This window comes from Geotrypetes seraphini, chromosome 3 (assembly GCF_902459505.1).
Source record: "Geotrypetes seraphini chromosome 3, aGeoSer1.1, whole genome shotgun sequence".
In the NCBI taxonomy this organism is placed as follows: Eukaryota; Metazoa; Chordata; class Amphibia; order Gymnophiona; family Dermophiidae; genus Geotrypetes; species Geotrypetes seraphini.
This window is the reverse complement of record NC_047086.1, coordinates 100,535,107-100,559,266: the sequence shown is the minus strand read 5'-3', so window position 1 is coordinate 100,559,266 and position 24,160 is coordinate 100,535,107. Positions and strand designations below refer to the sequence as shown.

General features: G+C 41.7%; 1 protein-coding gene across 6 annotated transcripts in view; it reads right to left on the bottom strand.

The window, feature by feature from the left end:
• Positions 1-201: 201 nt before the first annotated feature.
• Positions 202-24,160, bottom strand: part of KCNS3 (potassium voltage-gated channel modifier subfamily S member 3) — a 60,829-nt gene continuing 36,870 nt past the window's right edge. For all 6 annotated transcript variants that reach the window (XM_033938178.1, XM_033938174.1, XM_033938175.1 and 3 more), the window contains 2 exons: positions 20,872-21,265; positions 202-2,287 (listed from right to left, as the gene is read on the bottom strand). In XM_033938178.1, coding sequence (XP_033794069.1) covers positions 759-2,243 — 1,485 coding nt within the window. In that variant the 5' untranslated portion in view covers positions 2,244-2,287; positions 20,872-21,265 and the 3' untranslated portion in view covers positions 202-758. The remainder of the gene's footprint in view (positions 2,288-20,871; positions 21,266-24,160) is intronic.

Sequence of the window (24,160 nt, the reverse complement as noted above, 5' to 3'; positions counted from 1 at the left end):
AATTCCTTAAAAAAATAAATAAAAAAATATAAGGGACTATTTTATAAAAATACATAGGCACCAAGTAAATGCCTACTTGCCCCCTTAAATTAGGTTCTCTCTTATAAAATTACCCTCAAATTATGCTTTCCTTAAATAATAAATGCCACAAGCAAATAACACAATGTACCCATAATGCTGTTCACCAGTTTGTAAAGTTTATTGGGCTCCGTTCTTTCACAGCTCCATTAAGAATTTCTTCATGCATTATTGTTCACTGCTTTTGCGCTGTTCCTTTTTAGGTATACATACAGTACATGCTGTGAATGCTTGTGACTTTTTTTGTGCAATTCGTTTTTCTTATATGCTACAGTTCATAATGGCCTGATCAGTAGTAAATTACAAACATGTTAAAAAAAAAAAAAAAAAGCTGCCAGGCTACAGTTAACAGTCATTTCACTTGCAAGAAATACCACACTCCTCTTTTTATTTTTATTATTATTTTTATAAACAGCATTACATCAAGGATCTATAAAAATAAAGCATCCATGAGGCAAATTATTAAACCTCATCCAAGCAATAATGCATCTTGTAGTCCTTTAACTGAGCAATGAATGTGCTGAATTATGGCTAAAAATCACATCCTGAGAAAAGAAGCATTTTTTTTTACAAATATATCCAGACGAGATTTTAAAGCTGTAATAACCCAGTGTCATCAGGGGAAAGAGATGCAAAGATAAAGGAAGAGAGAAACAGAAAGAGACAAAAGAAAGATCAATTTAATTCAGTTTGCTGTTTTCTAAAGAGTTTGGTTTACAAACATTCTCATTCTCTTGGATGCTAGATGCATCTGTGGAATCTTCATCACCTACAATTATTCCTACAGAAGACAGGCTAGAAATAAAAGAATGCATCTTTTTTGCATAGATATCTCTAATATTATAATAAGGTAGTTCATTATGTCTATCATTTTCTTCTTCATTACATTCTCCCACATATATGGCTTTCTGCTTTTGATAATATTTAGAAAATTTATTAAAAATAATAGTGATAGGAAGGGCAACTACAAGTATACCACAGAGAATGCAAAGACTACCAAGGAGTTTTCCGAGTACTGTAACGGGATGAGTGTCCCCATAGCCCACAGTAGTCATACTAATAGTTGCCCACCACCAGCATATTGGAATGCTATTTAGTTCTGACGATGACTCATCCTTCTCCACTGAATAAACAAGAACTGAAAAGATGGAGATCCCTACAGATAAAAATAGAAGTAGAAGCCCAACCTCATGATAACTGTGTCTCAAAGTGGCTCCCAAAGATCGAAGGCCAACAGAGTGTCTTGCAAGCTTCAGGATGCGAAATATCCTCATCAGTCTCAGGATCTGGACTACTTTCCCCATATTTTCTAAACCTTCACTGTCTTCCTCATTGGGGTTCACAGCCAAAGTGGCATAAAATGGAATAATAGAGACAAAATCTATAATATTCATTGGATTTGTCCAGAATTTCTTCTGACAGGGCGCCACTGCAAGTCTTATCACAAATTCGGTTGTGAACCATACAATGCATATGACCTCCACCACTTCTAAAACAGGATCTTCAATCTCTCTTTCGTTGGCATCAAATTGCTTGAATTCTGGCATGCTGTGGATACACATAGCCACAATAGAGGTTAGGACAACACTCAAGGAAGAAATTGCAAAGAGTTTGGCTGATAAAGAATGAGCAGGATTTTCCAATCTAATCCATATTTTCCTTTTGAAGTCACCAAACAGCTGTGTATCAAACTTCTCCAGCTCCTTCTCAAACACAGATGATGTATCAGTAGAAGAGTCCATGCTTCTCAGATCACTTTTTTGATCCCATTCCTTGTCTGAAATGGTATCCTTTCTTTCCTGGTATTTGTTGCTGCAACAGGAATCAATGAAGAGCTCATTGATGCCCCAGTACTCAATTTCCTGACAGAATGAAAAAATACACAGCTCCTCCATAACATGCAATTTTCCCGTGTAATAAAAGTTCAAAACATATCTAAATAATGAAGGATTCCGGTCAAAGTAATATTCCTTGTCTGTGACATTGTAATCATCGCATAGCTCCAAGATAGCTTCTTCAGAGTGGCAATTAAGTAATTTCCCAAGCCTGGTATGAGGAAAGCGTAGGAGAGTTCTTTGGTCGACTGACTGCTTAAATCCTCCCACATTCAATTTAACCACTGCCTCCCCTCTTGTTGTTCTGTGGAAAATCTCGCCATAAACCATTTTGAATACAGTATAGGATCCTTGGTTAAAAGGTCACATTGCACCTAGAAGAAAAACAACAGATCATTAGGCAATATAATAAAGGCAACTGCACAATTAGCCTTATATTTAAGTTCTATTAATATGAGATATATGAAGAAAATATGCGTTTTGGGCTGCAAAGCTTCTTCAAAATTCCAATCTCCTGAACCAACTAGATTTTGTCCTATCTCTGATATATTGGCAAGAGGTAGCAGCGCCTATAGCTGAAATGAAATTATACTTTCCCTCTTTTTTCATTCACTGCTTATACTCAACAAGATTAAGAGGGGCATTTTTGAAAGGATGTCCAAGTCAGAATAGTAAAAATCCAATGATAATACATTCAAATTAACAGCCAGTGAGGGGAACTATTCCAAAACAGGGAGTAGTGGAGAAAAAGACCTCAGTGTTGCATAGGATAAATATAAAGCAATCTATCCTGGAGACAATCTAGCTTCAAATCAATATTTGAAGAAGAAGACAAATCTTCGGTCATTAAAAAAAAAAACTCCACTCTAAATAGCAATCTCTTAATTTTCTGATTTTCAAAACAATATGGAAATAGTCAATCTAAACCAAATAGATAGTTGATTAGCAATAGATCAACCACACTTATCTTCCCAGGATGTCTCCTCAACCTGGCTTCATATAGGAAAACAAGAAGGGTACTTGTGTGGAATATCATGTTGTAAGCAGATTTATGGTGTAATAAACTAATTAGTGAAGATAAATATCTGGCACATAAACACCTCGTATCTAGGTTTACACCACTGACTGCTGACAGGTATACAATATGCCTCTTTATACGAGTGAAACAGACACCCAAAATATCTGAAATAGTTTATTATAAAGATATAAAAAAAATATTCACATAAGCCAGCAGTAAATAACAACTAATAATTATTCACAATATCTCTGAATACATATTTATAAATGTCAGCACACAATTAGAACATAGTAATCACTAAGTAAATTAGTAAATATGACTAATTCTTACACACAAAGTATAATTCCTTACAATATTGATTCCTGATAAATTAGCAGCAATTTATTAGAGCTATCACCTAGGGCATTGTTCTTCAACCGCAGAAAATTTCTGCCGGTCCGCACAGGGCCAGCGAGATCGAGTCGGCAGTTCAAGTTCAAGTTCCTGCCGACTGCGGTTCCTGCCAACTGCCGTTCCTCCCAGCCTCGGGCGATCAAGACAGGCTGCCGACGTCAGGGCTTTCCCTCTGTGAGTCTCACCTGTTCGGAAACAGGAAGTTGAAACAAAATAGGCGGGACTCAGAGAGTGAAGGTCCCGACGTCGGCAGCCTGTCTTGATCGCCCGATGCTGGGAGGAAACGCAGTACCTTCAAACTATCCCATTACTGTCCCATCATCCCTAAAACTTCCTTACCCCCCAAAAAACTATCCTCACCCCAAAGTACTTCTTTGGAACTACCCCCTCCTACTACACCCAAAGAGCTCCACCCCTAAAACTACCAATGCAACTGCCTCACCACTCCCCCAAACTGTTCAACCCCCCAAATTACTCATCCTGCACCTACCCTACTACCCCAAATTGTTCAACCTACAAAACACCCCCAGCAATTTCCCCTCACTCTTATAACCAGCCCTCTAACATCCCAAACCTCTCCCCCACACCACCATCACCCCAAACTCTATCACCCCACAAATCTACTCTTTGTAATTGCTCTACCATCTGCCCCACCCCTAAACTACCCCCCTGCAACTAAACCTAGCCCCCCAAAACACAGATACACACACATTGACAAATAGGATTTATAAATAATTCCATGTGGGATACATTTAATTCATTCTACAAGAAGAGCTGAAAGTTCTCACCCCAACCAAGAAGGGAATGACAGGAATATGGTTCAATCAATGATCTGCAGGGAGAGAGCTGCAGGTACAAGGGAGATGGTCAGCATGTGCGGAAGCAAGATCCTGGGGAGCCTTCGGCGGTGGCTGTCTCCCTTCCCAGCAGCTCTCCTACTTGCCAGGGCAGTGATTCACCAGCAACTTCCTCTTTCCTCAGAAGCGGCAACGGACCCAAGGCTACCTAAGTAAATCACTGCTGCAGGCAAGTACTGAGAACTATTGGAAGGGTGGGAAGCTGATGGATAAAGAGAGAGCTGCTACTGGACCTGGAGGGAGATAGAATGAGAGATGCTGCTGGGATGGGAGGAGGGAAAGGGATGGGAAGAGTGTTAATGTTGGATAGGGGAGGAGGGAAGGGAGAAGGAAAAAAGGAAGGAAACAGCTGGCAGGGAGATTACAGGAGGGGAAGGGGGTCAGGGTGGAATGGAGAGATCAGATGAGGGAAAGGAGAGAGAGGAATGAGAAAGTAGAGAGAGATTGATGCTAGAAAGGGGGGGTCAGCAGAGAAATGAGAGAGGGATAAAGATGCTAGATCTAGTGTAGGAGAGATAAAAATGAAGAAAGCAGTGAAGCTGGAATGATGTAAAAAGGAGAGAGGAGGCACAGGCTGGATGGACAGGGGAGAGGGGCATAGAAAGAAGTCAGATACTTATGGAAGGGGGAGAGGACAGACAGTGGATGGAACGGGCAGATGCTGGATTGAAGAAACAGGGCAGACGATGGAAGGAAAAGAGTGAAAAGAAGATGAAAGCAGAAACCAGAGACAACAAAAGGAAGAAAAAATAATTTTATTTCTATTTTATCAGAATATATCAGAACTTCCAAGTACCTATCTTTATTTATTTTATTGTATCTTTAATGTATCTTTACTGTAAACCGCTTAGAACCTCACGGTATAGCGGTATATAAGAAATAAATTAAATTTAAATTAAATTTGAAATATATATCCTGCTAGAGACATAAATGGGACTGCAGTATTCTGTTAACATGATATTTCAGTGTAGCATTCTATAATAACTTGGCTTGTTCAGTTTTCTTGATAGTAGAGGGGATATACTTGAAGGGAAGGGGAGACAGGGGTTTTGTTGGTCCGTGCTCTGTATATTTGTATTTATAAAATCACAATTGTTCAGAATATTGTTTCTTTTTTACTTTAATAAAATACGTTCAATATAAAATCATAACTGCGGCTTGTGCAGATGGGATCAGATGGTTTGCAGGGACTGAGCTCACGGAGACGGGGCGGAAATGGTTTTTTAAAATTTCAGTCTTAATAGTTTGCTGGTCCACAAAATAATTATTTTATTTCTGCCGGTCCACGGGTGTAAAAAGGTTGAAGAACACTGACCTAGGGGACCTAACGTTCCCGTCCATAGCAAGCAAGATTCTATCTAACCCAGTGACTGAAAAAGATAATTCTGGTCTCACCACTAGATAGAGCCTCAGCGAATCATGGGAATGGAATTTCTCTTTCTTCAGCAGAGCAGGTTGTAGATCTTCATCCGGTCAGCCAAGGTCATTTATCACTGGACTATCTGTAATATATATTTCTTAGAGTTTCTTTTGTAAACCAGAGCACTTTCAGATATATCTAAAAGACAGTTCTGCGTCTTCACTCTCCTCTGAGAGTTAGTCACAAGTGGGAACCTTTATCAGTTCTTATTGTAAAACGGTGCAAAGTAGGAGAAATACAAGTTTAGATCCGAGTTCACCCAAATCCCCACTTGTCTGTCTCCTAGCAAAACTTCTATCCTTAGATTGTGTTAGATGACCCTAAAGGACCAATCAAAGCAGAACAGCAAGAATGAAATCTTCTTGTGCAGAGGCCTTGGTAGACGCCAGAGATGATAAGAGCACAAAGCATAGTTCATAAAGCAGCATGCCTCCAGGTTCACACAGGAGATGGACACACTGGGATGGGCACATGTCCTTGACTGCAAACACACAGTTCTTGTAAACACATCCAGGATGCTTCAAGCAGCAAAGATGGTCATGACTTGCTTGACATGAGTCTGAGGCCTAACATTAGGTGAAGCAGGAATCAGCCCTACAGTCCCCCCCCCTTGGAGGAGAAATAATTTCAATGGAGTCTATTTCACCATCAACCTAACTAAACAGGAAAGGATCATCGGGACCCAAGGTGATCTATGAATGCATAAACAGCAAAACATCTAAGCAATACCACAAAAATCAGCAATAAGGCAGAAACATCAATAATCAACCTAAAAGAATCATAAAGGTCCAGGCCGAAGTACAATAAAACCCAAGCCAAATAAATGATTATAAAATCACTGCTAAATGGCAATACATGGTCTTACATAAAATCAAAAATCCAATGTTGTCAAGTATGCATTGACTATGAGTCTGAGGCCTAACATTAGGTGAAGCAGAAATCAGTATCTGGTAATGCATCCACAGAGTCAAAATAGTGGTCTCTGTAGATCAGTGGTCTCAAACTCAAATCATTTGCAGGACACATATTGGATTTGTAGGTACTTGGAGGGCCGCAGAAAAAATAGTTTTACCTCATGCAAAATTGTCATTTCTTTAATAAGACATTAACTATTTTTTCTGCGGCCCTCCAAGTACCTACAAATCCAAAATGTGCCCTTTAACTGTTAAAGGAAAGATTTATAAATATAAAGAGTTTTACCTCATGCAAAATTGTTATTTCTTTAATAAGACATCTTTCCTTTCTCAGAACTGACACATTTCAATCACTATATTGAAAATAAAATATTTTCCCTACCTTTGTTGTCTGCTGACTTCATTTTTCTGTGCTTTTAACTATGTTTCCAGGGCCTTCTTGTCCTTTGACTGTTTTTCTCTCTGTCTTCACGTTCTGCCTTGTATCCATCTTTGGCATTAACTTAACATTCAATTTTTCCCTTTTTCTGCTTTCTGCTCAAAATCTACATTTCCATGTCTTATCTTCCCTTCCCTTCCTCTCTCTCTCTCCTTCCCTCCCTATTTCCATGGTCTGACATCTCTCTCCTTCCCTCCTTCCCCTCCAGTGTAACATTTATCTTTTCATTCCTCCTTTCTGCCCCCTGCAGTCCATCTTCCTTTCCTTACTCCTTTCTGGCCCCCCTCCCAGACCATTTCTCTCTCCTTTCCACCAGTCCAACATTTTTTTTCTCTCTTCCTCCTGCATGCTTCTCCTCTGATCTTCCTTCCCTCAACCAAACAACATCTCTCTCTCCCTCCATGAGTCCAACTTTTCACTCTCTGCCCTCTCCCCCTTCCCCAGTGTAACATTTCTCCTTCCCTCCTTTCTGTCCTCCCCATCCATCTTGCCCTCTTCACGAGTCCAACACTTTCTGCCTCCTGCACGCTTTCTCTCTCTGTCTGGGACTCCTGCCTTTGCGTATCCGGCAGATACGTGAAGGCAGGAGTCCCGGCGTATGCGACGGCAGCAGGCAGTTGCCCAGATTGCGGGATCGGGTTGCCCAGTTGCAGTTGCCCAGATTGAAAGTTCGGGTACTAGACTGCGGGCCACAAAATAACAGCCGGGGGGGCCACATGCAGCCCATGGGCCGTGAGTTTGAGACTGCTGCTGAAGATATATTACCAGACACGATATTCCTGACAAGTACCCTTCTTATGAAGCTGGGTTGAGGAGACATCCTGGGAAGATAATTGTGGTTGATCTATTGCTACTCAACTTTCTATCTATTTGGTTTAGATTGACTATTTCCATACTGTTTTGAAAATCAGAAAATCAGAAAATTAAGAGTATTGCTATTTGGAGTGGAGTTATTTTTTATGACCAAGGATGTGTCTTCTTCTTCAAATATTGATTTGAAGCTAGATTGTCTCCAGGATAGATTGCTTTATATTTATCCTGTGTGACACTGAGGTCTTTTTCTCCACTACTTCCTGTTTTGGAATAGTTCCCCTTACTGGCTGTTAATTTGAATGTATTATCGTTGAATTTTTGTTATTTAAAACATTCAAACTTGGATTTTTTCTTTTTTTCAAGTCAGAATAGTGACATCAAAGACAAAATATCTCAAATGGATGTCTAGCTCACATGTATCTTCAAACAGCAACTACATCAAGATTACCTGTTTGAAAATACTTGAGATGGACATCCATATGCTACATACATCCAGCAAGAACATCCATTTTACAAACTTTCTACAACATTACCAAAATTCACTTCTTCCTCTCTGAATACACTATCTGGACCCTTGTCCGCCACGTGAGCAGACTGCTGGGCACAATGGACCACCGGTCTGACCCAGCAGCGGCAATTCTTATGTTGTTCTCACTCTCGTAACCTCACGCTTAGATTACTGCACTCTACTTCTAACTGGCCTCCCGCAGTGCCGCCTCTCCCCCCTGCAATCTGTGCAAAACTCTGCTGAACGACTCATCTTCTACTAACCTCGCTACACATGTCATCTCTCTCCTTAAATCACTTCACTGGATCCATATCTGCTTTCACTTACAGTTCAAGCTCCTATTGCTGACCCACAAGTGTGTTCATTCTGCGGCCCCTCAATATCTCTCCTCTCTTTTCTCTCCTTATATACCTCCCAGAGAACTCTGTTCCTCAGATAAGCCGCTCTTAGCTTTACCCTTCTCCTCCACGGATAATTCCAGACTTTGTTCCTTTCATCTAGCTGCCCCCCATGCCTGGAATAAATTATCCGAGTTTGTTCGCCAAGTCCCTTCCTTTACCTTGTTTAAATGCAGACTGAAAACCCACATTTTTGATATAGCCTTCAATTCATAATCCTCCAACCCAGCCAGCAGATTAACCATTCTCCTTAACTATATCCATGACATCCTGTTTGTCTGTCTTGTCTGTTTAGATTGTAAGCTCTTTGAGCAGAGACTGCCTTCTTTGTGACTCTGTATAGCGCTGAATATGTTTGGTAGTGCTATAGAAATAATTAATAGTAGTAGCAGTAGCTATTGTAGATTACTTAGGAATCTGTTATCAGCTCGTCATCAACCTCTTGTCACCTGCCGGGGTCTCTAGAAGCAAGGGAAAGACCCCCGACAGGGACCCTGGCGTGGCTCCCAAAGTGGAAGACCTCACTGGTGTCCCAATACTTTGGGCTTCGCTACAATAAAGTACAGCGAGCCAAGTCAAATCAAAACAATGTCCAAAGTTTAATTTGTATCCAAAACACCATGATTAGAAAACCAAAAAATCATACGAAGAAGCAGTAGCATCCCAGCTTCCTTTTTCCCCAAAGAAAAAAAAAAAAACAGATTTTTATCTTCCAAACAGTTCAATGAAAGAACAGCAGGGTTTATGTTAGGTAAGTTCACAATCAAGGTTCTAGTGCTTCACCCTGCACTGAACCACAGTCTCTGTAAAAGCACACAAAACTAGTCCCATAAGAAGTTCTCACGAATCCTCTTGAGTCCTGGACTTTCAATCCAAACATCCGGATTCTTCACCAGGCACTTACATTTCACATTGTAAAGCAAACTTTAATCGTGAAAAGAAAAAAAAAAATAAAGCCTTACTGCAGGCTCTTGTTATTCCAGCAATAATCAGTTTTCAGTCTTTCCCACTGTTGGGCCACAGAATTGCTGGTTCCCCTTTTATTACTTAGCTTTAACAAGCTCCCTCTGAATCCCAACCCTCAGATCTTCAGGGCTCCTACCCCAATTCTGTGAGTCCTTGGAACTTAGATAGCTAACCGGGAAACTGCTTCACAAGCCAGAAAACTTTCTTCAGTTTCTCTGGGCTTTTGCACAGCTGGAGTTCAGCAACGTAATCAAGCTAGTGCAGCACTGCTCTGAGCTTGGCTTTACACACCAAACAAAAATAGTTTTCTATCAATCTTCACCACTACATTCTTATACAGCTTGGTACCTGCAGTACTTAGTGAGAAGCTGCCAAGCTCACATCCATGGCTTCCTCGATGTCAGCTTCAGGCATTGTCCAATCATCCGTGTCCATATTTTCTGGAATACCCAGTTGCTCTGCTGGCTCCTGAGCAACGGAATCCTCCATGGGTTCCTGAGCGAGGTCTGGCCTTTGCCTGGCCCGGAGAACCTTCTCTGCCAGGTCCTCGTGTGCAGCCTGTCTTACTGCCTTGGAGAGCTGCTTAAGAGTCTTTGGGCCACACCCTGTACTATGTGTCTGTGTGCCTGGCTTTCGTGCTCTTGGGCTCCCCCCTAGGTTGCTGGGCAGAATACCCTTGGGAGCCTGATTAAACTCTTAGTGTAGCTGGGGTTTTTACTGGGCCGTGGAGCTAACTTGTATTCTGGCTCCTGATCAGGTTCAGATGGCTCAGGATAGGCAGCTCTGCTTTCGGTATCCCCTGCCTGTTCATTCTCAATCACTCCCTGGTCTCGGACACAGGTTTTAGGCTGGGGGTTTCCCTCGGACATGACCGTCTCGGGGAGCGGAAATGTCACACTCTACACTAGCTGTCAAAGCTGTACTTGAAGAAATTACTTGTCACTAAATGTATTACTGACATACGTCAGATCAACATGCCCAGTGCCCCTCAGACCCTCACCCCCCAAAAAAATCAGTTCTGGCTACACCACTGCTGCACATCAATTCCTTTTCATGTGCACTAGCAAAACAGCATATACTAAAAACATAAAAAAGTACCATTCCTGAGAGTGGGCCATCCTCTGGTGGGCACATCCCCTCCCCCGCCGTCATATCCCTGAGAAGGATCCTTCTTCCCAAGGATGTCAAGAGGAAGGGAGAACTGATAAGCAATCCTGCATGTTGCTCTTAACAGCGCAGACTTTTGCCGAGTTTCAGAGCTGTTGCTTACTGAAATACGCTGTGATCGAAAATCCACCCTGACCATCCAGGTTCCAGCATTCACACACAGCAAGTGCATTCCTATGACATTTGTTTGCTCTCTTAATCCATTTATCTCTTTTGCAATTAACTGCTCTTACTAACATCCCATATTTTCATCCTGCAGCTGTTCAAAAATTAATGAGATTGCACAATTCTTTCTTCCCGTTTAAAGGAGAGGTACAAATATACTTTTAAATATTCCAGGAAAAAATGAATAAAATCTCTTATGTGGCTTTCTTGGTGCAAGTGGTTTCGTGCTTGGGTGCTTATTTTCTTCTCTCCTCTTAGTGCCTTTGCTGGCTGGCACACATCTCACATGGTCGTTATGCTTCTTGCATGACTACAACATTAGATAACTGATCGAAAAAGAAATCTGGACAGACTCCATAGGTGGGTCTCTTCCAGCTGCCCGGTTCCAGCCCCAAATCACTTGCATGTGACCCTGAACTACATAGTGTTTCTAATTTTAAAAGACACGTGTGCACAACAGAACAACTGCTCCAATGTGTGGCCAAAATCACAGATGGCCTGACTCAAATATGTTATGTGTCACTGAATCAGCAATGCATAAGTCAACAGGTCTGACTTACCAGTTTTGGCCTAAGCAACTACACCTACCTTGCATTTACTACACAGGGCAGCCACTTGCAACATGGGCCCATGTTCCATGCCTTGGCAGATAGTGTAGGTGCACCCATGCTACCTGCCCGGTCATGGAATGTGGGCCTCAATGCTAACAAATTTGATGGTAGTGGTTGTACCCCCTTCTGATCTTCAGCACTCCCCTCCCCACCCCACCTGATCTTCAGCATTCCCCTTCCCCACCCCCGATGGACAGTTGCTGCACCCAAACACATCCTCCCTAGAGCACAATCACCCACCTTAAGGACTTCCCTGGTAGTGTAGTAAAATGGGAGCAGTCCCTTTCTGTTTCTGCCTGGTACAGTTCCTGATGCCTATCAGAGGTCTCATGGTACTACAACTAGGGGTCATCTTTCAATATAAGGAGCGATGGCCCTCATATGGAAGGATGATCCCCCTAGCTGTAGTACCACAAGACAACCACTAGGGGGTCAGGATAGCCATTTTGAAACTCAGAGCAATACAGGGTGGGAGCACAGGGGGACTAATCAAGCCCTATGCCACTAGACTACCAGGGAACCCCCAGTTTATTCTAAAGGGGGCCTGAGCTATTCTGGTGAGGTAAATTGTAAGAGGGAACTGTCCTGGAGGAAAGTACTAAAATGCCAGGAAGGATTGGAAGTGGGTGAAAGAAGTACTAGAGAGATAACCAGGACACAGTGAAATTGTGCTGGTGATGACTCTTATTTGTTTAACTTTGGGCAGCAATCATACTACCAGACTGCCAGTAGTGTGGATGTTCTTAACGCTATCTCTTGAGATGGCATTAACTGCAGCTGCGTAATCAGCAACCGTGACAGCTAGTGCTCGTCATCGACCTCTACACTAGCTGTCAAAGCAGATTACAACTTGTTGCCACCCTTTAACCACCCATGACCCACCCCAGCCTGTGTTAAGCAGCTAGTGCAGACTTTTACCATGCTGGTGGTTTTAAAGTATGGTAGCTGTTACCACAGGTCCATGCTAATAGCTATCACCTGGTAAAAACTTGCACCAGCTGCTTAGTAAAAGGACCCTTAAGTTAGTTTTTTGGTCATAGTTTCTTTAAAAGAGCTTTAAAAATGTTTTCAGAGAGAACCTTGGGCTTGCATAAGAATGCAGAAGCATAAAATAGCAGTAGTAATAAGGTTTCATGTTTAAAAAGTCTTCTAATATACTGTCTTTCACTAAAATCAAAGCAGTGTTCTTTAACCGCCGGTCCGCGGACCGGTGCTGATCCGCAGAAATTTCCAGCTGGTCCACAGGGCCGGAAAGTGCATCGGGCCCGAGACAGTGTTCTTCAATCGTCGGTCCGCAGAGCGATTGATGCGGCGTGATCTTCGGGCCGGCTCCCTCTTCCGCACTGCCGCAGTGAACAAAGCCAGCACCTGAACCGGAAGCCTTCTCTCTGACATCACTTTGTGCACTGCGTCAGTGTGAAAGAGGGAGCAGGCCCGAAGATAACACCGGGGGTGGCATAAAACGGCCAGGCGGGAGCAGGCTAGAAGCTAAGGCACAGCATGAGGGGAGGGAAACAACAAAGGTAGGAGGAATGATTTTATTTTTTAATTTAGTGATTGAATTGTGTCAATTTTGAGAATTTACATCTACTGTCTGTATTTTGCACTGTTCAGGGAGAAATGCATTTGTTTCTTTTCTCTGGGGTTGTACTGCATGCACATTCTTGCATCATAGGGTTAGTTTCATTTGTATATATTAGTACTTTTAGTTTTTGATCCCGTATTTGCATAGGGGTTATCTCTGTTCTGGTAGGAATGAATGTTGAGAAGCATATATACAGTGTGCTTTGTGTAGTTTAATTTTGTGGTTAACCATTATGTGTTGTTAATAAGATTATATTGTGTGTTTATATGAAAAATAGTGTTACAATTAGTACTATTATGAGGGCGGGGTCTGGGGTGGAGATGGGTGGGGTCTGGCCCACGACTTAGCCCAGTGTTCTTCAACCGCCTGTCCACAAAATAATTCTTTCATTTCTGCCGGTCCATAGGTGTAAAAAGGTTGAAGAACACTGGTTGTACATCACTGGCTAAGAAAACAAAGCAGAACACCACTGATAACAGAAAAGCCTAAAACCAGGAGGGCATACAAGAAGTTTTAGGGAAAGGAGAGAAATGAGAAGGGAAGGGCAGAAATAAGGAATACTATATCATAATAATAATCAGCTTGAACCCCCCCCCCCCTTTATACAGCAGCTTTATAGAATGAGTACATGGAAGGGATTGGGGCTGATTTTTAATATAGCAGAACAGAGAGAGTCAGAATCTCTGCAGTGTGAATGCTGCTGCTTCTCCTAAAACCTTCACTAAAGTAAGATGAGATTTATAATATCTAGAGATCATGTCACTGAATAACATGAAAAAGAGGCCAATATTATTGCCTAGGCAGCATTTGATTACAGAAATTGAACTGCATTTTCAGACACTGCAAACGTGCGAGGCTTGCTTCTGTCCCCAGGGTTTATTTGATTTGTGCTTTCACTGATTAGATTGTATAACATTGTATTTTAACAGATTGAGTCAACATTGATTTTTTTTATTATTATTATCCCTGTATTCTGTAACCTATGGTTAAGAAATCCCAGTTAAAACAGGGCTAATGCAATGCAACTGGAACTGCCGAACTTTAGAAATGAGATCTTTGGATCTCAGAAGCCAATTGGCCAACTAGGTACCTTTTAGCCAAAATCCAAAACAGGCAGAAGCTTGTCAGGGCTACAAAGCAAACCAAGAATACACACTTTCTGCTACATAGAAAAAATATAAGAACATAACATAAGAACATAAGCAGTGCCTCTGCTGTGTCAGACCAGAGGTCCATCATGCCCATCAGTCCGCTCACGTGGCGGCCCATCAGGTCCAGGATCTGTATAGTAATCCTCTATCTATACCCTTCTATCCCCTTTTCCTTCAGGAAATTATCTAATCCCTTCTTGAACCCCAATACCTTACTCTGTCCTATCACACCCTCCGGAAGCGCATTCCAGGTGTCCACCACCCTTTGGGTGAAGAAGAACTTCCTAACATTGGTTCTGAATTCCTCCCCTCTTAATTTTTCCAAATGCCCTCTCGTTCTTGTAGTTTTTGAAAGTTTGAAGAATCTGTCCCTCTCCACTTTCTCTATGCCCTTCATGATCTTGTAAGTCTCTATCATGTCCCCTTAAGCCTCCGCTTTTCCAGGGAAAAGAGCCCCAGTTTCTCTAATCTTTCAGCATATGAAAGGTTTTCCATACCTTTTATCAATCGTGTCGCTCTTTTCTGGACCCTCTCAAGTATCGCCATATCCTTCTTAAAGTACGGCGACCAATACTGGACGTAATACTCCAGATGTGGATGCACTATCGCCCGATACAATGGCAGGATAACTTCCTTCGTTCTGGTTGTAATACCTTTCTTAATAATACCTAGCATTCTATTTGCCTTCTTAGAGGCCGCTGCACACTGTGCCGACAGCTTCATTGTCTTGTCCACTATTACCCCCAAGTCCTTTTCTAGGCTACTTTCACTCATTACCAGCCCTCCCATCGTATAGCTGTACTTTGGGTTTCTGTTTCCTACATGCAAGACTTTACATTTCTCTACATATATATTATAGTGGTTCTTCTACTTCAAATAAATCTTCAAAAATAAGATTAAAGTGCATAGCATTAGACATAGCACTTCTGTGATTATAAATTTTTAACATAGTAACATATGGCTTTCTAGTAGAGTTGGAAGGTCCTTCCCAATTTATGCCCCAGCATGTTTAACATCAGCCCTGAATGAGAGATAGGGAGGAAACTGAGCATCCTTAGAAAAATAATCAAATTTGGGAGAGTTCTACACTAGTACCACTGGGGAAGACAATCATTTTTAAGGCACTGGAAATAAGCCAGTCTTGACTAGAGGAGGGAGGAATGAGCCAGCTAGCATATGATCCATCCAGCAGGTTCTCTTTAACAAGTCAACATTCTGCTCATTGACTAGTAAAAATGATACCTCTATTATAGCAATTTATGATTTTATTTTGATTTTTTGACTGCCAAAGGTGCCAGCTCTCTGGGTGCTCTAGCACCCCCAAAATTCTTTCTAGCACTGCCCAGCCATCAGAACTGAAATCTTCCAGATGTAGAGCGGCAGGGGAAAGCAGGAAGTAAGGCTGTGTCTCTGAAGCTACTGCTCCCATCTCTTCAGCTAGCCAATAAGCTGAAAGGGAGGCAGGACCAGTATCTTAGGGCAGTGTTTCTCAACACACGGTACACGTTACCCTTAGGGGTACGCAGGCTGATTGTTGGGGGTACATGGCCTGCCTCCGTAGAGCATATATTCCCTGCTGCCCGTTGAAGCTGCAATCACCGTCGGGGATCCCTCCTTGCAGCCTGCCCTACCTGCTGAAGCTGCTGCCGGAGATCCCTGTCCCTGTCTGCCATTTCATCAAAACCGATCCCTCCTTGCTTCCCGTTTCACCCACTGCCAGGATTCCCTGCTCCTCCCTCTCTCCCAAAGCCGACCCACAGGGCTTCCTTCCAACGTCAGAGCTGAAGTCAGAGGAAAGCCTTCCAGGTCAGCGGGGAAGGGGGGGGGAAGGGAGGTCCTAGTTACCTCCTTGCTCATTTTGCCATCAGCGACTTGTTTGGGGGATGCGCAGCAGGCAGCGATTTACATGCTACACGTAGCTGACCCACTATACCCACTTTTCTACAACCCCCAATAGACCTTATGGCTGCAGGTGGCACCTATATGGTAGTAGAGTAGGGTATTTGGGGGGGTTTTGTCAGTTCACATTTTCCACCATGAATGTAGTGAGTGGCTTATGGAACTTGCTACTCCTCTCTACGGTTCACTAGCCCACCCACTAGGCTACTTAAGACAGTGATGTGCAGCTTTACTAGGTTTTCCTATACCAGGTGCTGATATTCTGAAGACAGGTATGTACCTTTTTGTTCTCATTTTTGTGTGGTGGAAGGGAGTCAGTGAGCACTGGGGGAGTGTGGTGGTATCTTACCTTGATGCTTGCAGTGGTCATATGGTCAATTTGGGCACCTTTGTGACACTTAGATCCTTCTAAAACAGGTCTAGTTCCAAATGTATAAGTTCTGTCCAGGATATCTTGCAAAATGTTTGATTATTGCTGCAAGACGTCCATGTCTATCCCGCCCTTAAGACGGCCCACTATGCCCATCTCGCACTCTGAATGTACAGAGGCTGGAACATCTTGCTAGATGTTTTGATTATTGGCACATGGATGTCCTGGTCATTAGGACATCCAAGTGCTGATTTAGGCAGATTTTTGGATTTTGCCCCTCCAAGCCACTTGGTTAGCCACAGAATTTGATAGACCTGTCAGGCAAATCACATCACCTGGCACAAGAAAAAAAAAATCAAGCAACATCAAAATGAAAATGAACTCTCTTCTAATCTTTTGTATGGTTGGTTTGATGTATTGTTCCTCTGTCTACTTGGTCTGCTCTGTCTTTGACCTATCTCTCACTCCTTCTCTTTATTAACTTTCTTAGGTTTCAGACTCTCTCCTGTTTTTGCCTTCTCTTTCTTCAAACTGTGTGTCACGTTCTATCTTTGTCCCATCTGACTCTGCATTTTTCCATTTTCCAGTTTATTTCTTCATCTTTCTTCTTCATCTTCCTTCTCCTCTGACTTGGCTGGTTTGTTCTTTTTTTTTTGGCGGGGGGGGGGGTTCTCCTCCCTCCTCAGCCTGCTTCATTCTTTTCCTCCTCATTCCTTTCCCCATTCTTCTTTGTCCTACTGCTTTTTTTTCAGGATTTCTTCATTCTTTTGCCCCTCACTCCTTCCAATTTCCTTGCCTGCTCCCCCCTCCACCCCTCCCCACACACACTTTCTTATATCTCCTTTTCATTTGCTTCTTCCACCTCCTTATTTCTTTCTTCCTTTCTTCCCATCCTAGCATCTCTTATTGTGGTTCTCTCCTGAAGCCACATGCCCCATTGAATAAGTCTGTGCTGATTTTCTAAGCCCCACATAAGCAGTGTGTGAAAACCAGTACCAAACTCTACTACTGAATGAGTGATGCTTGGAAGTGCAGGTAGAAACCCAGAGGTAGAAGCTTAGATATCCAGAAAATGAGATGGGTGAATTAAAGAGAATTGTGGCCCTGGGTACATGCATACTTGGAACCTTTGTATTTTCCTTAAAAATAGAGCACCTGAAAGGAATTCCTTCTCTCTTTATCACTCTTTCAACACCTTCCTCCACCAACCCTTCAGTCTTCCATGCCTGAAATATTTTCCTTTCCCAGAGCTGGAGCTATAGCCAGAGCTACAACTTAATAGTCTCATATCATAAAAGGCCTCACACATAAAAAAAAAAAAAAAAAAAGCATTTGTAAATAATGAAAATTAGAATATAGAAATCATCATAGTTATTATTTTCATCATTGATTATTGTTGGTTGTTTTATGTTTTATCATCTATTAAACCTAAAATTGACTTTCTTCTCAATTAAGGAGGCCTCTTAAATACAGGATGCCCCCCCAAAACACTCCTTGATTTTAAATGGTTACAAAATCAAAACTTACAAGTCCTCAAAAGCACAATTGGCAAGATCTTACACAATCGCTTGCACTTTCACCCTTATAAGCTGCAATTGGTGCAGAAGTTATAACATTACATTACATTAGAGATTTCTATTCCGCCATTACCTTGCGGTTCAAGGCGGATTACAAAAGAATTATAAACGGTGGGTTACAATGGAAGATCATATGTCATTTCTAGAGAGGTAAAGAGAAGTCCAGTAGTTTCAGTGTGATGGGAAGAGGGAGGAAGGACAATATATGTGATGTAAGGACTGTTTCAGGAATTTCTTGAAGAGTATAGTTTTTATTTATTTTCTGAACATCTTGTAGTCTGGGGTAGATATCAGTAGATTGGAGATCTGGTTATCTAGTTTTGCTGCTTGAGTGGCTAGGAGGCCATCGTATAGTTTTTTCCATTTTACTTCTTTGATTGGGGTGTGTGTTTTTCTATGTCTGATTGAGGTGGTTTAGATGAGGCGGTTGTTCAGGTAGGTTGGGCTGTCTCCATTTAAGGTTTTAAATAACATACAGTAGAATTTAAATAGTATTCTTTCTTGGATCCGTAGCCAGTGTGAGTTGATGTATGCTTCTGTAATATGGTCATGTTTCCTCAATGAGTAGATGAATCTCAGGGCTGTATTTTGGATTGTTTGTAGTTGTTTTGTCATAGTAGCAGGGGGAGAAGTAGAGGATATTGCAGTAATCTAGTAGGCCTAGGATTAGGGATTGTACTATAAGCTGGAATTGTGTTCTTTCAAAGAATTTGCAGACTTGTCTTAGGTTTCTCATAACTTCGAAGGATTTCTGAATTGTTTTATTTATTTGCGGTTGTATGGTGCAGCATCTGTCTATAGTCATTCCTAGTAGTTTTATGGTGGTTTGGATGGGATAGTTGATTGAGTTGATTTCTACATTGGTTTTGGTTGGGACTTTGTCATTTTTGAGGAGGATGAATTTCGTTTTGTCTGGGTTGAGTTTCAGTTTGTAATCTTTCATCCTGGTCGCTACTGTTTCTAGTGTTTGGTGTAGTGTGTTTGTCATGGCAATTTTTGGCTTCAGACAATGCAAAGAGACAAAATGACCAGGTGTTCCTCAAGTGGCCCCCGAGATCACCAGTGATTACAGTTTGTGACCTTTTTCCTTTGGGGGTACGTGAAAGACAGAGTGTAAGTACCCGCAACTATGGATGATCTGCAGGAACACATCACTGAAGCTATAAACGCGATCACGCCGGATATGCTTCGGAGGGTCTGGATCAAGCTCAATTATCGCATCGTTGTTTGTCGAGTAACAGGTGGGGCACACATCGAGTGTATGTAATCAACAGATACCATATGAAACTTTATGAGTTGATGAAACTGTAGCCTCAAAGGTGCAAGAATATTCCAATAAATTTTGGTTTTGTAACCATTTAAAACCAAGGAGTGTGTTTGTGGGCACCCTGCAGTTTAGAGTCTGGGCCTGCCCTAACCTCTGTGCTCCCATGTGTTAAGTACTAAGGCATGCCTAATGCAGCAAAAATAGCCTAACACAGGATGTGCTAAAACACTCCATATTAGTTTTGGCATATGTGTGCACTAAGCACATGGTAATTTTGGATGTAATTTTTTTCTGTAGAGAGCATGTCGGGGGCAGAGAATGGGTGTGGATGGAATAATCAGCTAGTTAGTACATATTCAATATTGTTGCACTAACTGGTAAACCCATCTATAACACAGGAACCTTTAGGGCCTCCTAAACAGGAGGTGGTAAGCGCCCCCATGGTAATTGTTTTAAATGGCCACAAGCTAATGCTAGCATTAGTGCAAGGCCAGAAATAGAACAAATTGAAAAAGCACTTTTTGGTGGCCACACTAGAAATGGGCTTAGCGCATGGGAAAGGCCCACATAAGGGTATGCTAGACCCATTTCTTAGTGCACTTTAATAAAAGGACCCCTTATATTATAAGCCCCCGAGGGACAGGGAAATACTTATTGTGCCTAAATGTAACTTGTCTTAAGCTACCACTGAAAAGGCGTGAGATAAGAACATAAGAATAGCCTTTCTGGGTCAGACCAATGGTCCATCAAGTCCAGTAGCCCGTTCTCACGGTGGCCAATCCAGGTCCCTAGTACCTGGCCAAAACCCAAGGTGTAGCAATATTCCATGCTACCGATCCAGGGCAAGCAGTGGCTTCCCCCATGTCTTTCTCAATAACAGACTATGGACTTTTCCTCCAGGAACTTGTCCAAACCTTCCTTAAAACCACCCTTCTTCTGCTACTTAACCTAGTGGGGGGAGGAGAATCTGCAAACCAACTTTTATAATTGCTTAATTTCTGGGGTACCCTTATTAGTTTTTGACAGAAATTTCACTGTTAAAACACGTCTACAAGGAGAGCAAAGGTAGGGCTTTCTATCGCACTGTAAAGCCCACATGTAGCTAGCTCAAAGCACAGTAACATGCATTCCATATTACTTATAAAATGAAATCTGTCACCTGAATAGACATACATTTTCTAGACAAAATATAAAACACTTCCTAAAATCACAGTGGTCCATTTATCAAAGATGTTCTCTCATTATACTGTATATCTGCATCATAAAACACTCAGTTTAAAAATGGACTTAGAATAGGTGCCTGAATGACTGTATCCAGGACCCATCATATAAAATCAGTTTGATCTAATTTTTCCTTGAAGTGAAAGTGACTGAAAAGTTTTTCTACTCCATCACTTTTATGCTGAGTACAATTTAATCAGGATTCAATAAAGCACATACCTGTAGGATGTACTAGGCTCCTCTTGAAGGGACAGCTCCGGATCATCATCCCTCTCTGTCTTCCTAGCCAAAGCTGGCAGGATATCCAGGGAGGGCAGGAGGAAAGAGAAGAAAAGCTCACCACAAGTCTATAAGTTTCTTAGCAGTTTGTTCTTCCTCCATATGCGGATAGCCTCGTGGACCTAGTGCAAGCTCCCAATGTCCTGAAAGAGAGCAATACGCCTCTTCCCTGCATGCAGAGCCCGAGCAGGAATCTCTGTGGGAAAGGGCTACGTGCCAAGAAGCAAAGAAGGCCCTTAACCAGTGCAGCCAAATGGTGTATTTCCTCTTGAATTGCAACTGGGAACTTCCAGAAAGCCAAGTATAGGGAAACATAACCTCTAAAAATCCTGTCCTGGAGATCCAAACACAAAGAAAAAAAAGTTACAAAGGATCATATGTCTCAAAGAGGCAGAGCTCGAGAGATTATGAGATAGCGGATTACATCAGTGAGGCTTTTGCATGAAACATGGGGGGGAAGTCATAAGCACCGTCTTCCTAAAAGGATCACAGCAGCAGAGAATGACAGTTTCAGCCTAGTTGACTCAGTATCTATATCCAGCGCCACCCACAGGTATGAGATCCTACTTCCTCCAGATCCTCCCAAATTTTTAAACTATCCTTCCCTTCCATAAAAGGTATTTCCCATGTAGGCAAACTTGGGTCATCCCTCCCCTTTAGAATCACTGAGATCTGGAATAACCTCACCTCCCCTCTCCGAACCTCAAGCTCCCTCCAACTCTTCCGCAAACACCTAAAAACCTGGCTATTCTCAAAACTGTAACACTTCCCCCCTCTTAGGCCTCTCACCTTCCCCCTTTACACCTAACTCTTTAATCTCTCCACTGTAGTTCCTCTCTCATCTTTCTTCCTGTAAACCGTGCCGAGCTCCGCATTCGTGGAGATGGTGCGGTATATAAACCCAAGGTTTAGTTTAGTTTAGTTTAGTTTAGTATGCAAAAGGATCATGGTCCCTATGCAAGGATGGTGATTTAGTTTAATCTTTTGATTTACTGTCCTGCATAAAACATCAGAGCGGTTAACAAAGGCATCATTTTCAAAAATAGAGGACAAGACAAAACACAAATTGCAATGTAGCATCATATCCCCTATTACGGCAGCTTCGGCTCAATCTCTATTGCTTCCACCTGGGATAATGCTGTATTGCCCAGTCTCTTACAGGGTAATTCTATAAGGTACATGCTAAGAGCCATGGGCCAATTATATATGTAAATCATTAAAATAATACACAGAAGTGACTGCAGTTTTCCAGTGAGCTAGAACATCACATCCTAAAATACAGTGTATATCATAGCTTATGCACTATGTATTATCTATCATGTAATATATAAGTGTGACTTATAATATCTCGGCGCTCGTTACAACATTGTTTTGTATCACTCATGGCTGTCTAGGTTATTTGTTACAGGTTTTTTCTATTTGTATTACTTTATTGTCTATTGACCCTGTATTACCATATGTTACTGAACCAGGTCAATAGAACTTTGAAAGTTGTAAAAACTGAATAAAGAATATTGAACTTGAAAAAGAATAATACACCAACTTCAACTCATAAACATACCCTAATATAAATCAGAAAAACTTTTTTTTATTTATCTTCAACCTTCTGCGATATAACCTTTAAGCTTTTAGAGCAAGAATGCTAACTCTTGAAGGAGTTTATCAACATCTTCATTAGGTCAATTTTTCATTAACTTTACAATTTTCTATTACAAAAGAAAACTCAATGAAAAGTACATATACTTATCTTTTCTTTTCCAGTTCAATTCAAATTGAAATAAAAAGTTGGAGACATTTTTAACCCCAACATGAATTCATGTTTCACCGAGAACAGCTGAATCATGAGGGTCTCCTTTAGCGAAGTTGGGAATGTTTCTTCCGTTTGCAATGTTTCTTCCATTATTAGAAAAATGGCATTTACATAAGTGTTTGTGAACAAATTTATTTATTCAATTAACTACCTTTATGTTTGCCCCTTGTTCTCTACTCTGGTTCACAGCAGGCTGTCTTAGCCAATAGGCTACTCCTTCACATCCCCATGTTCTCATCTAAAAGGTACCTCTCTCTTGTCAGTGTTGTATCCAGCTTTATACTACTACTAATCACTTATATAGCACTGAAAGGTGTATGCAGTGCTGTACATTTTGACATTTATAGATGGTCCCTGCTCAGAAGAGCTTACAATCTAACTTGAACAGACAGACAGACATGACATAGAGGGTAGGGGATGCAGAACCCAAGGTGAGAGGAGTTAGGAGTCAAAAGCACTCTCAAAGAGGAGGGCTTTTAAACGGGCCTTGAATACTGCCAGAGATGGAGCCCACCGTAGGGATTCGAGCAGCTTGTTCCAAGCATATGGTACAGCAAGGCAGAAGGGACAGAGTCTGAAGTTGGCAGTTAAAGAGAAGGGCACAGATAGAAGGGACTTACCAGCTGAGCAGAGCTCATGGGGGGGGGGGGGGAGATAAGTGAAGAGAGATAGTGAGGGGCAGCTGACTGAGTGCATTTGCAGGTCAGTAAGTAGAGTTTGTATTTGGAAATGGATGGGAAGCCAATGAAGTGACTTTCGGAGAGGAGTAACATGAGTAAAGCGGCTCTCCCGGAATATGAATTCTGTTCTCCTGTCCAGCATCTCACCCTCTCTCTGCCTTCATCCTTTTGATCAGTACCCTTATCTTCACCTGTGGCCAGCATCCCCTCCTCCTTTATGAAGAGATTGTAATTTGTTTGGTCTTGATCATTTGTATTACTTTTGCTTATCTTTATAATATATGAAAGGATGGCTGGGTGGGAGGGGGGGAAGGATATGCATTTATTATATCATATGATAGAATTAAGTGCTGTTTATTTTGTACATTGTTCGATAATATGTTGCACTTGATGTTGATTTTTAAAAATGAATAAAGATATGGAAAAAAAAATAAAGAAGAAGAGATTTCCCCGTGGTGGAATCTCCCCACGGCAGTGTACATATGGGTATTGATGAACTGACTCTGAATGTTTATAAGTGCTTAATTGTTTATGGTTATGACATGTATGTTATGCTGCACTTTTTGTAAGATCTGAAAATTCAATAAAGATTTGGAGACCTATGTACAATCAGCCAAAATGCCACCTATTCTGTCAAATGCCTACATATCTTAAGCAGTACTTATTTTTACAAGCAGTATCAGGGCAAAATTAGGGGCAAGACACACACCTGTAACTTACAGAGTACTATAATTTATGT